Below are 14,803 nucleotides of genomic sequence, written 5' to 3' on the forward strand. Positions count from 1 at the left end.
GCTTCAGTGCCTGGCTGCCGGCTGCCATCTTGGCTGACAGTTAATTTGCATATACTCACTGATTAGCCAATGAAAAGGGTAGCGGTCGTACGCCAATTACCATGTTTCTCTTTTATTAGTGTAGATAAAATGGAGCTAACAACAAAACATGCTTACATGAAGTACTAATTTCCCATCTTTATCTGTTTCCAATCATAAATCAAGTAGTGTGTTATTGAAAGAGGTACAAATAGCCAAAGATAGAACTATTGTCTGATGGGGAGGGACTTATCTCCCCAAGTTACAACTTTTCTGTAATATTTAAAATTTTAAATATTTACACAACCATTATAACTTTGTAAACAAAAATCAAAGACTTCAAATATATATGCTACCTTGGACTTTAGAGTTAAATACTTAAGTCAAATCTCTCATATAGAAAGTCTGGGCAATCTAGTCTTGAATAATATGAATAACTAGCAAAGTTTCCCTATGTCTAAAGGCAATGTTCAACACCTTAGTTAAAAGTTTTTGAGAGCAGAAAAAATGCTCAATATGTGCCAAGTACAATGTGTGGTGCTGAGGATACGATGACAATAGAAACAGAATTGAATATATTCAAGAGCTATTTAGGAGGTAAAACAAAAGAAAAAAGATGCAGTTAACATATTGGACAGAGAGGCAGTGAAAGATAACAGTGTTAAGAAGTTGTGACTTGCACAGCTGGGTAAATGGTGGCACCAATTACTTCAGGTAAGAAATAATATAGTTGAGGAAAGTCACAAGTATCCTTCCTTCCCTCTTGAAATTAAGGTGTCAGAGCCATGTAAGGAGGAATGTTTAATAAACAGTTGCATACACGAAGCTGAAAATGTACTCCTTTTAACTCTTAGTTTTCAAAAAGAAATGTAAACAGAATGTAGTGAATTAAATTTTCTAATTGCAATGAGAAATGGATTTCATGGGCCTACCTTCAGCTTAGAGCAGTGGTTCTCAACATTCTGGCCCTTTAAATACAGTTCATGTTGTGACCCAACCATAAAATTATTTTCGTTGCTACTTCATAACTGTAATGTTGCCACTGTTATGAATCGTAATGTAAATATCTGATATGCAGGATGGTCTTAGGCGACCCCTGTAAAAGGATGGTCTTAGTTCGACTGCCAAAGGGGTCGCGACCCACAGGTTGAGAACCACTGGCTTAGAGCTTAATGTTCTCTTTTCTGATTACCTTTACTGCAGTACACTTGATAAGGTCTATTCTACCTAAAGGCAGATCATTGACTTCTTTTCTTTGGTCAGGGCAGTAAGTATTTGGAAAACAGGCTTACTCAAACCCTTTCCCAGATCTGGCAAACTAAAATATCCTTACTCATCACTCTTCGTGCATATTCCACCATGATTCTTGTGTTTAAAGGTTTACATTTGTATTACATGGCTCCAAAATACAGGCCAGTTACTGTATTCATGCTTCTAAAAAAAAAACTGTCCCAGTGTTGTAATAAAAACTAGCTGTACTGCATTGATTGACTATATGGCTTATTTTTTGTCTTTACACATCAACTTTAAAACTTAAACACTAAATTTTTTTAAACTGTGAAAGAATGTTAAATTTTAGGATTAAATGATTATTGTTAAAAATCTCATTTAGTTTTATTGCAGACTGGTCTTCGAGGTAAAGTAATACACGCCTTAAATACCACTAGGTACTTTAAAACCAAATTAAACTGACTTCATAGAAATATACTGGAAGGGAGGGCAGAAGAATGCATTTAAAAGAACTTACCTCAGAGAAACGATCAAAATTAGACATGTCTTCATCTGAATCATCTTCCCAGTCTTTCCAATTATTGAAGTCCACACTAAGCCAATTAAGCTATAGATCAATACAAACATCATCCTGTGATTAGGTTAACTTACACTCATTGGCATGTGCCTTAAGACTACATTTTTTTGAACTGTGGATTCATACCCACTAGTGAGCCATGGAATTAGCATAAATATAGTTTTATGAAACTCCTTTCAATTGTTAAACAAACTTACTTTTTAAAGCAACAACAAAAATTCATTGGTAGAAACTATGCTATACCTGGTTATTTTTTGTTTAGTGGCACCAAAATATGTGAGTCTGCCTCTTGAATGCAAAGACTCTCCATCAACTAAAGATTGATCTTGTTCTGACCTCATTTGGCTTTAAGTTAAAACTAATATATCTCAACGTAGAGAAAAAAACAGAACACAAGGCTGTAATAGTACTTAACTTGGAAACAAATTCTATGCTCATACCAAACAAATGTATCTTTCATTACTTAAAGTAAAAATGTGAAACTTTCAAAAAAAAAGAAACCTACCTTTGCCCTTTCTTTTGTTAATCTTGGCCATGACTGGCCAGATTCTCCTTTTCGTAAACAACATAAAATTGATCTGTCTGTTCTTTTATGCTTGGAATCCTAAAAACAAAAACAAAAGCACTATCACACCATTTTTCTCTTCAGTATCATTCATTCCTCACCTCTCCTTCTTAATTTCTTTCCCTACATTTCCCCAAACTCTGAAAGAAACATCCCCTAACTACTTAAAACTTCATAAGCTATCCAATCGTATTTAAAAAAAAAAAAAAAATGACAATTTTTTTCTTCCCCGCATAATCATAGAAGAGTTTTTAAAAATTTCCATAGTTAGCCCGGCCAGCGTGGTTGAGCATCGACCTATGAACCAGTAAGTCACGATTCGAATCCAGGCCATATGCACAGATTGCTGGAATCAATCACCGGTATGGGCTGTGCAGGAAGCAGCCAATAAATGATTCTCTCTTATCATTGATGTTTCTATCCTCTCTCTCTCCCTCTTCTTTCCTCTCTGAAATCAATATATATATTTTAAAAATTCTATAGTTAGATAAGACAAGCCTCAAGAGTAGAGCCAAGTCTTAACAGTGAAAATAAGAAAAAAAGAGTATGCAGAAAAGTGGTTGGGAAGGGAAAACAGAAAAGTGGTTAGAAAGGGAAAATATCGCAAAATATAAATATACCTAGTTAGCCCTCTGAACTATTAAGAAAAACAGAAATTAGTGCTTGCTAAAAAGATATGTCCACTTCCTCATGATTTAAATCAGTATTAAAGCATCAAGACTACTTACATTTGGATCAATACAGTGAAAAAGATCAATTTCATTTAAATGTTTAAAATTATCACTTCCTCCAAGACAACTGTGGGGAGAAAAAAATTTTTTTAAATAAGTCCCTTGGAAGAGGTAAGGATTAATATAACCTCAGTGAAAAAACAAAACAAGCAAGCCAAAGTTATTCAATTATCCAAAATAAGTTTTGCCCAATTATGTAAAATGGAAATTTACCTGAATGTAAGTTTGGATTTTTCAAAATTTACATTAACATCTTTACTGTCTTCAACACAAAATTCAATGAAGACATAGTCCCTTCGATCGTACCACTTTGCAGAAGCAGGCTGCCTACAGAGATAAAATTAGACAAAGTTAAGTTGGACTTCATTAGCTAAATATTTACATAACCTCCCAAGTTTAGCATATAAGAAACAAATTTTTCTATTCCATTAGAGCATTGATTATTTTGAGGTAGTTTATTACAATTTCTAACAGAAACTACATTTTTACTCTAACAGCTACATTCCAAGTAAGCACAATGACACTGATTTTATAAAAAAAAAAAAGGGGGCCGAAACCGGTTTGGCTCAGTGGATAGAGCGTCAGCCTGCGGACTGAAAGGTCCCAGGTTCGATCCCGGTCCAGGGCATGTATCTTGGTTGCGGGCACATCCCCAGTAGGAGATGTGCAGGAGGCGGCTGATCGATGTTTCTCTCTCATCGATGTTTCTAACTCTCTATCTCTCTCCCTTCCTCTCTGTAAAAAATCAATAAAATATATTTTTTTAAAAAAAGGGATTTAAAAATAAAATAAACAATGCTCAGTAGAGTTAACCATTTAGGTAGCCCTGTCAACATTTATAAGCCACTCCTTTAGGGTTCTGCTCCTAAAATTCAATTCACAGAAATAAAACATCAGAAAGAACTAATCCACCATCAACTGAGATATATGCAGTATTCAACATTATAACTTACAGTGAATCCTAGGAACTGTGGGAGGAATTTAAAAGAATGAAAAATGGCCTTGGCTGGTGTGGCTCAGTTTGTTGGAACACTGCCCAGTATACCAGAAGGTGGCAGGTTCTACTACCATCAGGGCACAAACCCAGTTTGTGGGTTTGACCCCCAGTTGGGAAGCAACCAATGTTTCTCTCTTACAATGATGTCTCTCTCCTTTCCTCTCTCAAATCAATGAAAAGGGGGAGAGGGGAGTAAGGGAAATGACAGTATTTGTTCTCAAAAAAGTTCTCACCTGTAGCTTTTTTTCTGACCGTATAAAGCAACCATTTTGTTTCTGGACAAACAAATCTTCCTATGATTCTAAATAATGACACTAGATAAAGAATTAAACTTCTTGCCCTAGCTGGTTTGGCTAAGTGGATAGAGTACCAGAGGGTCCTGGGTTCGATTCTAGTCAGAGGCATGTACCTCAGTTGCAGGCTCCTCCCTGGTCCGGGCCCTGGTCAGGGCTCATGCAAGAGGCAACCAATCTATGTGTTTCTCTCACACTGATGTTTGTGTTTTTCCCTCTCTCCCTAAAAGTCAATGGAAAAAATGTCTTCGGGTAAAGATAAACAACAACAACAAGAATTTATTTACAGCCAAAACCGGTTTGGCTCAGTGGATAGAGCGTCGGCCTGCGGACTGAAGGGTCCCGGGTTCGATTCCGGTCAAGGGCATGTACCTGGGTTGCGGGCACATCCCCAGTAGGAGATGTGCAGGAGGCAGCTGATCGATGTTTCTCTCCCATCGATGTTTCTAACTCTCTATCTCTCTCCCTTCCTCTCTGTAAAAAATCAATAAAATATATTAAAAAAAAAAAGAATTTATTTACAGCCTCACCTTTATACTATCTATACATGTATCCAATACATACTAGAAGCAACCTGGAATATTTGCTTCTTCCTTATCATTCATGTGTTCCTGTTCTTTGCAATATAATATTACCCCTGTCTTCATGGAGTCAGCTGTCTAGAGCTCTTTCCATCCATTAGAGTATGGCTAAAAAACCGCTAGAAGCTATATATAGTCAAATATGGCTGATTAACAGTCAAAAAAGATTACCTGTGGCCGTAGCTGGTTTTGCTCAGTGGATAGAGTGTCAGCCTGAGAACTAAAGCAGCGGTCGACAACCTTTTGGGGTCCGTGGACCACCGGTTGGCAACCGCTGGACTAAAAGGTCCCAGGTTCAATTCTGGTCAAGGGCACATGCCCTGGTTGCAGGCTCTGTCTCCAGTAGGGGGCATGCAGGAGACAGCCAATCAATGATTCTCTCTCATCATTGATGTTTCCTTTTTTTTAAAATACATCTTTATTGATTTCAGAGGAAGGGAGAAGGAAAGAGAGACAGAAACATCAATGATGAGAACCATTGATTGGCTGCCTCTTGCACATCCCCTATTGGGGATCAAGCCTGCAACCTAGGCATGTGCCCATGACCAGAATCGGACCTGGACGACCCTCCTTCAGTCCGGCTGACGCTCTGTCCACTGAGCCAAACCAGCGAGGGCATCATTGATGTTTCTATATCTCTCTTCCTCTCTGAAATCAATAAACATATATTTTTTAAAAAAGATTATATGTGATAAATACTTCAACTTTTCTATAAACCTAAGATTATTTCAAAATAAAAGTTTAAAATTCTAGTTATATGTTCAAACACTACTCATAAATCAACTCAACTGAAAGGAATTGTTTTATTTCTAAGCTCTGACATTCCCAACCCAACAAAGTAGTAATTTAAATCCCTTCTATACATAAAAGTTACAACCAACTACTCATCAACATTTTTACACAACTGTTAAATTTTTATTTAAATGTTTTTATTGATTTTTAGATAGAGAGGAAGGGAGGAGAGAGAACCATCAAGAGAGACATAGTTCGGCTGCCTCCTGCATGCCCTACTGTTAAACTTGACTAGTCACTCTACTCTGGAACACTGGTATCAGATCTGAATGATAGAGGTTAAAAATTACAGATGGCAGTTTCCAAAGTCTAAATACCAGCAGATCCGCAAAGGTAAATCTATTTTTTAAGGCATCTATTGGCAAATTAAACAAAATAAAAACATGAACTTTTTAAATGCCTCTAAAAAGGTATCTAACCAAACTTCTGTGGACTAAGGATTCCCAACTTTTTTTTTTTAGAATATGTGCTGCTGGAGTGAACACAAGAATCACAACTTCTAATGTTTGTATATTAATATAGCTAACAAGCAATTTAGTTTTACGAATAGATCACACATTATTTCTAGTTTTTCTTGCCCCAACAGTATTTTCAATATGTGGTAACATGTTGTCATTAACTGAAAATATTTGCAAATTTAATAATTAAACTTTAAGTGACTAGGCTTATAGACTCTCAAATTGAAGTAACCAGATAAGCCCTATTTTTAATATATATTTCATTGATTTTTTATAGAGAGGAAGGGAGAGGGATAGAGAGTTAGAAACATCGATGAAAGAAACATCGATCAGCTGCCTCCTGCACACTCCTTACTGGGCATGTGCCCGCAACAAAGGTACATACCCTTGACCGGAATTAAACCTGGGACCCTTGAGTCTGCAGGCCGACGCTCTATCCATTGAGCCAAACTGGTTAGGGCAAGCCCTATTTTTAAAAAGCACTAATGATAACAATCTGGAGCAATGAACAACCTAGTGCCCCAACTAAAAGAAACCAAGATTCCTACAGAGAAATAACCTCAAGTGGGAAATGCAGATGACCTTGAGACATCTGTATTTGAATGAAAATGAAGCTAGTGAGAACAATGTCAGCCAGACCCGGAGGCAACAATTAAGGTCTATCAAGGTGGCCAAAGACAAAATATGAGCATCAGAATGACTGCAGCCCTGTTGCTTCGTGGTTAGAGCATCATACTTCACACTTTAGGGCAGTGATAGCAAAACTATGACACGCGTGTCAGAGGTGACACGCGAACTCATTTTTTTGGTTGATTTTTCTTTGTTAAATGGCATTTAAATATATAAAATAAATATCAAAAATATAAGTCTTTGTTTTACTATGGTTGCAAATATCAAAAAATTTCTATATGTGACACGGCACCAGAGTTAAGTTAGGGTTTTTCAAAATGCTGACACGCCGAGCTCAAAAGGTTCGCCATCACTGCTTTAGGGTCTTGGGCTTGCTTCCGCCCCCCCTCCCCCCACTGGGGCATCTGCTGGAGGCAATTAAGCATCTCACACCCAAGCTTCTACCCCCCCCCCCAAGCAATGGAAAAAATATCCCCAGGTGAGGGTTAACAACAAAAAAGAACGATTGCAAATTGGTTCAAATACATTGAATATAAAAATGAAGTTCATATTGACGTAAGATGCTACAGCTCCAATTTTTTTTAATAAATTGGCAATTAAAGATAAATAATTAGGCATTTTCCCTCCTTTCGCTTTATGAACCTTTATTATTCATGATAACTGAATAGGACCAGTTCATGAAGGAAACTTCTTTATGGAATTCCACTTTGGTGTGGAATAAAACATGGGGAGGAAAATCACTATTTTGCAGCCCTTAAACTGATTTGGCAGTGATCATCACTGGATGAAACAATTAACAATGACTATATGAACAACTGATAAAGAACTTTAAGATCTTAGCATCACTGAAAGTGAGACAACCAAACATATACTTCCTAATTTTATGCAACATGATACATTCAGCAGTAAACTTAATTTCCATCTACAGAAAATATGAGGAAATAGAACAAGTTAAATGATACCACAAGGAAGCAACATATCTAGAATGTTTCTAGATCAATGGCACAAAGAGGAGGGAAGTGCTCTAGATTAAGAGACCTAAGAGTTATCAAACAAATGCAATTTGTGGCATAGTCTGCATCTTCATTCAATAAACTAAACATAAAAAAGATGAATAAAACTGTGGAGATCTGGATATGAACAGGCGATGTTAGTTTTGCTAGTGTAAATGGCATTGCTTACCTTGTAAATGTCAAATTGTGTATTAAGAATCTATAGTAGCCCTAACCGGTTTGGCTCAGCAGATAGAGCATCATCATCAGCCTGCGGACTCAAGGGTCCCAGGTTCAATTCTGGTCAAGGGCATGTACCTTGGTTGCGGGCACATCCCCAGTAGGGGGCGTGCAAGAGGCAGCTGATCGATGTTTCTCATCGATGTTTCTAACTCTCTATCCCTCTCCCCTCCTCTCTGTAAAAAAATCAATAAAATATATATATATAAAAGAATCTATAGTAATGGAAGAGGAGCACACTAATGGTGACCTGGTTATTAAAATGGCCATATCAAACACCAAGTATGTAAGTTCTTCAGTTTCTATTCACATTAAGGACATTGGGACCAGGGAAGAATCTATTTCCTTTCCTCATAATCATATTAAGTAATCTAGAGTTCTATCACTGTTATGGGCTCAATTGTGTCCCCCACCAAATCCATATGTTAAAGTCCTAAACCAACAATCCCTCAGAATGTGACTGTATTTGGAGAGATACATCTTTAAAAGGTAAGTAAGCCCTGGCTGGGTGGCTGTTGGTTGTAGTGTCATCCCATACACCAAAAAAGGTTGTGGGATCTAGGAGCGTATGGAAGGCAACTAACTGATGTTTCTTTCTCCAAAACATACCTCAAGTGAGGATTAAAAAATAAAAAGGTAATTAAGGTAAAATGAGGTCTTAGAATAGGCCATAATCCAAAATGACTGGTGTCCCTACAAGAGATTAAGACACAATTACAGCCTGGCCGGCGTGGTTCAGTGGTTGAGTGTCGACCTATGATGTTTCTCTCTCTCTCCCTTTCTCTATGAAATCAATAAAACATGTATGTGTGTGTGTGTGTGTGTATTTTTTTTTAAAAAAACACAACTACAGAGGGAAGACCCTGTGGAAACAGGATAAAATGGTCATCTGTAAGAAGGAAAGCCAAGGAGCAAGGTCTCAGAAGAAACCAACCTTGCTGACACCTTGATCTCAGACCAACACTCTCTAGAACTGTGAAAAAATTAACTGTTTAAGTCACCGAGTCTCTGGTACTTCCTTATGGCAGCCTTAGCAAATTAAACAATAATTTTCCTAATATAATAATTTTACTAATAATAAAAACAAAATTTAAAAATTAGGCCCTGGCCAGGTTGCTCAGTTGGTTAAAGCATCGTCCATACATGCCAAGGTTTCGGGTTTGATCTCTGGTCACAGCACATACAAGAAGGAACCAATGAATGCATAAATAAGTGAAACAATACATTGATCTCTCTCGCGCAAATCAATTTTTTAAAAAAGACATGGGAAAAAGTGTAAATGATGTAAACCAGGGTTGGCCCAGGAGCCAAAAATGGTTTTAATATTTTTAAAGTTGTAAAAACAAGACCATCGGAAAACACATATATAATTACAGAGATATTTGTGGCCTGCAAAGCCTAATATTTACTAGGTGACCCTGATCTAAACCACCAAAAATGTAAGGGGGGACCCCTACACAACCTAAATCAATAATAAAACATATATTCACTCATTTGAAAGGGAAATTCAATATTTATGAAATCCTTTTGCCTTCAGTGAGGATCACACCTTTTGTCTCCCATTAACCCAGATAAAGGTTGATTTAGTTTTTAACATAGCTCCTAAGTTATACCGGATCTAACTTTATAATAACACTAGAGGCCCGTTGCACGAAGATTCGCGCAATAGGCCTTCCTTCCCCTGGCCGGCGGCACCAGTTTTCCTCTGGCACCTGGGACCCAGGCCTTTGGTGCGGCCACAGCAGCAAGGCTTGGTTTCTCCACTCTGGCTGCAGCGGAGAAGCCAAGCCTCTTTTTCTCCACTCCGGCAGCAGCGAGGCTTGGCTTCTCCACTCTGGCTGCAGCCAAGCCTCTTCAGTCTTCGCTCCCTGCCCACATATGCAAATTTACCGCCATCTTTGTTGGGTTAATTTGCATGCGCATCCTGATTGGCTGGTGGGCGTAGCAGAGTGACACCAATTTGCATGTTTCTCTTTTATTAGTGTAAATTAGAGGCTTCATGCACGGATTCATGCACTGGTGCACGATCAGGGCCGGGGAGGGCTCCAGGGCGTGTCCGGCCCATGCCCAGTCCCAATTGGTCCGACCAACCAGTCCGAGTGTCTGCCCCCTGGTGGTCAGTGCGCGTAATAGTGACTGGTCGAATGGTCAGTCGGACACTTAGCATATTAGGCTTTTATTATATAGGATTGGCAAAATTTGTAACTACTATGCAAGTCTGTTAATTCATTTTAATAGCAGTACACTTATAGGTGCAAAAATCTTTTTCACCTCAGCATACTTATAATCTACTACTTAAAAGTACACAAACAAAAAAACACCCTAAAAAAGAGACATCCCAAGCTCATCTGACAAAAACTTCAGAGCTCCACACCAGGGCTATGTCAATTCAAGTAATTAAATTTTGCATAACTTTAAATTCTCTTCTATAGTTTTGACTAAAATTCCTTAGACTTGTCTTAAAAGGAGGTGCTTTAAGTGATGAGGGTAGAGCTTTATGGGATTAGTACCTCATAAAAGAGACTCCAGTAGAATGCAGATTGTTTTGAATGAAAGGCAACTTTAGCAGCAAGCTCTGGAGAAGCTTGACTGCCTAGATCAGCGGTTCTCAACCTGTGGACTGCGACCCCTTTGGGGGTTGAAGGACCCTTTCACAGGGGTCACCTAAGACCATCGGAAAACACATATATAATTACATATTGTTTTTGTGATTAATCATTATGCTTTAATTAACGTTAAATTTGTAACAATGAATTGGGGGTCACCACAACATGAGGAACTGTATTAAAGGGTCTCGGCATTAGGAAGGTTGAGAACCACTGGCCTAGATGATTAATTAGAAGCCTTACCCAAAAGAGATTATCAGAGATAGCTTTTTGACCTATCTATAGGGAAGAGCATAATTCCATTTACTAAAAGTCTGATCCTATCATCCTGCAATGACCTTTTGAAGCCCCCAAGGCATCTTACCTCATCCTTATGCCTTATATATCCATGTTCCCTTTCTACCTCTGAAACTCTCCTGCATGTGAGATTCTCATACATACATATATACAGTAGGTCCTTGGGTTACATCAAAGATCCGTTCCTACAGCGCAACGTAACGCGATTTTTGCCATTAAGTCGGAACCCACCTACACAAGCACCTATGTCACTCACATGGAGCACATACACAGCAGTAATGAAGTGAAACAGTAAAAAATTTAAAAGAAAGATAACAATTCCTGACCTTTACTTGTGGTAAATAAATAATAAAAAACATAAAGCACATATGTACATATGTCGAAATGACGGAAATTTTTTTTATAAATACTGTAAATGGGAGATGGCGACGTAACCAGGAAACGATGTAAGCAGGAAACGACGTATGTCAAATCCAACGTAACCCGAGGACTGCCTGTATTAAATTTGGTTCTTTGCTCTAAAAAAAAAAAAAAAATCATACTGAAGAGATCTCTAGCCCTAGCCCCTTTCCATTGCTATGAGGATACAGTAAGAAGCAATGAATCAGGAAGAAGGCCTGCTCAGTGGTTGAGCGTCCACCTACAAACCAGGAGGTCATGGTTCGATTCCTAGTCAGAGCACATGCCTGGGTTGCGTGCTTGATCCCCAGTAGGGGGGCTGTTCAAAAGGCAGCTGATTAATGATTCTCTCTCATCACTGATGTTCCTGTCTCTCTCTCCATTCCTCTCTGAAATCAGTAAAAATATATGTTAAAACAAAAAAACAAATTGGTAGTATGGGCATGTAAAAAGTATAGCAAGGGGAATATGGAGTATAGTCAATAATATCATAATAACTATGTATGATACCAAGTGGGTACTGAAAACATCAAGAACATTTTATAAAGTAATGAAGTATCGAGAACATTTGTATATGATCATCTAACCACTATGCTATACACCTTAAATTAATCCTATATAATAAAAGCCTAATATGCAAATCGACCAAATAGCGGACCAATCAGTGGTACAACGGGTCGCTATGATGGCGCACTGACCACCAGGGGGCAGACGCTCAGGTAGTCAGTGCACTCCCACAGGGAGAGCACCACTCAGTCAGAAGCTGGGCTCACCGCTAGTGAGCACAGCAGCGATGGCAGGAACCTTTCCTGCCTCCACAGCAGCAGCAGCACTAAGGAGCAGTGAGTGAGCAGGCAGGCAGTAAGGAGCAAGGGGTCCTGGAATGTGAGGGCACAGGCCGGGCTGAGAGGACACCCCTCCCCCTCGGGTCTCTAGTACAAAATAATATTAACTGTAAACTGTAATTGGGAAAAGAAAAAAACAACACTAAGTGGTTCATTTTAAACAGTAAATTGCGCTACATCCCTCTCCATTAGGTGGCATCTTTGCAAAGCTGAATTTTTGGTATTGCTATATTAAAAAAAAGTACCCACACACACAAAAAAAATCAATGGGTAACAGGCACTGATGTAAATATCCAATCTCATTATATAGTACCCAAAAGGCATTCCATTCCATCAGTAACTGTGGTTATACAAGAACCTCCATTTTTCTTTCAACTCACATGTATTGGCTTTTCAAAGAGCTTCTAGGCTGCTAAGACAAAATACTTAAGTTGTTTGGACCCAATTACCCAATGAATTGCTAGGTTATTCCTCTTGGCCTAGCAGTACCATAAAAAACAGTAACAAAAACGTACAAAGACACCATTGGGGAACAAAGAATGTTTGTGAACCTAGTTCTTTATTTGGTAATTCTCATTCTAAAATAGAAGGGTAAAAGCTAAGTTCTTAAACACACCCCCAAAACTTAGTCCCTTTTTTTTAAGCAACTCTATGACTTTCCCACATTCCTACTTTGTGCATACATCCCCAAAGCAGATAACATAATTTTTCTTCATACAAATAAGACTCAAGATCAATCTCTAACTGTCCCCATTACAAATTTTAGAGCCTCAGAGCTCCATTACCTTACGTCAAGAAGTGCCGCAGGTTTTAACAGAAGTAGCAGTTTAGATAATAAAACCGAACTGCAGAGACATGGTTATTTATTTGGAAAAGGACCACCTGAAAAATCATTATTCCTGGAAAAAAATAAGCCTTCTTTTAGAAATGTTGGGTTCCTGAATAGGGTTGCAATCCTATTTGGACTAGCCCCTCATACTAATAGCGCTGCATGAACTGATATTTGAAGAACTAGATGCTGAAATTAAATATTAATAAAAAAAATCACACTTGTGTGTAACTTAGATCCTTTCAGTACACAAAATAAACATACTGAATTGGAAAGGGCCCTGACATAAACACTGTTTAGCATTAAAGTATGGCTACATGTGAAGATCAACTATTGCACAGAAAACCCATGGTAGCACATTTTATTTGGTTTTGGAATATAACAGGGAAGGACGTATTGCTCAAGGTAAGCTTTAAAATAAATGTACTTGGAAAGTGGGTAAGGTAGCTTCAATTTAAAATCTGTCACTGCCACATGGCCGGCATGGTTCAGTGGTTGAGTGTTGACCTATGAACCATGAGGTCATGGTTCGAATGCAGGTCAGGGAACATGCCTTGTTGCAGGCTCGATCCCCAGTAGGGGGCCTTTCAAGAGATAGCAATCAGTGATTCTCTCTTATCACTGATGTTTCTATCTCTCACCATCTTTTTTTTTTTTTTTAAAGAAAATAAGTTGTTTTTTTAAAATATATTTTGATTTTTTACAGAGAGGGAGAGGAATAGTTAGAAACATCGATGAGAGAGAAAAATCGATCAGCTGCTTCCTGCACACCTTCTACTGGGGATACGCCTGCAACCAAGGTACATGCCTTTGACCGGAGTCGAACCTGGGACCTTTCAGTCTGCAGGCAGACGCTCTATCCACTGAGCCAAACTGGTTAGGGCTCTCCCTCTTTGAAATCAATAAAAATATATTAATAACTAAATAAATAAAACCTATCACTGCCAATCTACACAGTAAATAGTTTACAACAACAAACTTAGTATTTCCATAGCAAAATAAACTAAATACAACAATTTTCAATGTAAGAAGTCAGATAAAATATGATCTAAAAGCTTTTTAAGAGCTAGGTTGATTCTAAACAGTTGATATTACAAAGGTATTTTTTTCTTGAAAAGTGGCGATCACTAACTTTTTAAGACCCCAAAATAATATCGCTTCTAGATTTTAAAACTAGAAAATACAATTAAACAGAAGAATCTTAATTAACAATATAGTACATACTGGTCTGCACTCTACAGATTTGCCAATTCCAGTTTCTACTGCCTTCTAGTTAAAGTCTAACTAAGTGGGGGGGGGGGTGGGGGGGGAAGCCAGTTGCCAAGTTGCCAAGTTACAGTGGTTAGGAAATCAACACTTAACAAAGGCCATCATCAGTTACTCTTCCTTAACTTACAGAAATTAACAATATGCTATTACAAATTATTTTGGAGGCTAAAGACTGATAATTTTAGCCCTAGCCGGTTGGCTCAGTAGAGCTTAGCCTTTGGACCAATGGCTCCCGGGTTCGAGTTCAGTCAAAGGCACGTACCTTGGTTGCAGGCTCCTCCCTGGTTGGGGGGTGTGCAGGAGGCAACCAATGGATGTGTTTCTCTCACATCGATGTTTCTGTCTTTCCCTCTCTCTTCCACTCTCCCTAAAAATCAATAGAAAGTCCTGACTGGTTTGGCTCAGTGGATAGTGTCGGCCTGCGGACTGAATGGTCCCAGGTTCGATTCCAGTC

At 38.4% G+C, this 14,803-nt stretch overlaps 1 protein-coding gene across 3 annotated transcripts in view; it reads right to left on the reverse strand.

Moving 5' to 3' along the window:
• Nucleotides 1–14,803, reverse strand: part of PTGES3 (prostaglandin E synthase 3 (cytosolic)) — a 25,504-nt gene that overhangs the window by 6,630 nt on the left and 4,071 nt on the right. For all 3 annotated transcript variants that reach the window (XR_001363263.1, XM_014544462.1, XM_005872071.2), the window contains exons 2-5: nt 3,335–3,448; nt 3,119–3,188; nt 2,331–2,429; nt 1,766–1,855 (exon numbers count right to left, since the gene is read on the reverse strand). Coding sequence is in view for 2 of the 3 variants with exons in the window: in XM_014544462.1 (XP_014399948.1) it covers nt 1,766–1,855; nt 2,331–2,429; nt 3,119–3,188; nt 3,335–3,448 (373 nt within the window). In the remaining variant the exon portion in view is untranslated. The remainder of the gene's footprint in view (nt 1–1,765; nt 1,856–2,330; nt 2,430–3,118; nt 3,189–3,334; nt 3,449–14,803) is intronic.

The sequence above is a fragment of the Myotis brandtii genome, unplaced genomic scaffold (genome assembly GCF_000412655.1).
Source record: "Myotis brandtii unplaced genomic scaffold, ASM41265v1 scaffold364, whole genome shotgun sequence".
Taxonomy (NCBI): Eukaryota; Metazoa; Chordata; class Mammalia; order Chiroptera; family Vespertilionidae; genus Myotis; species Myotis brandtii.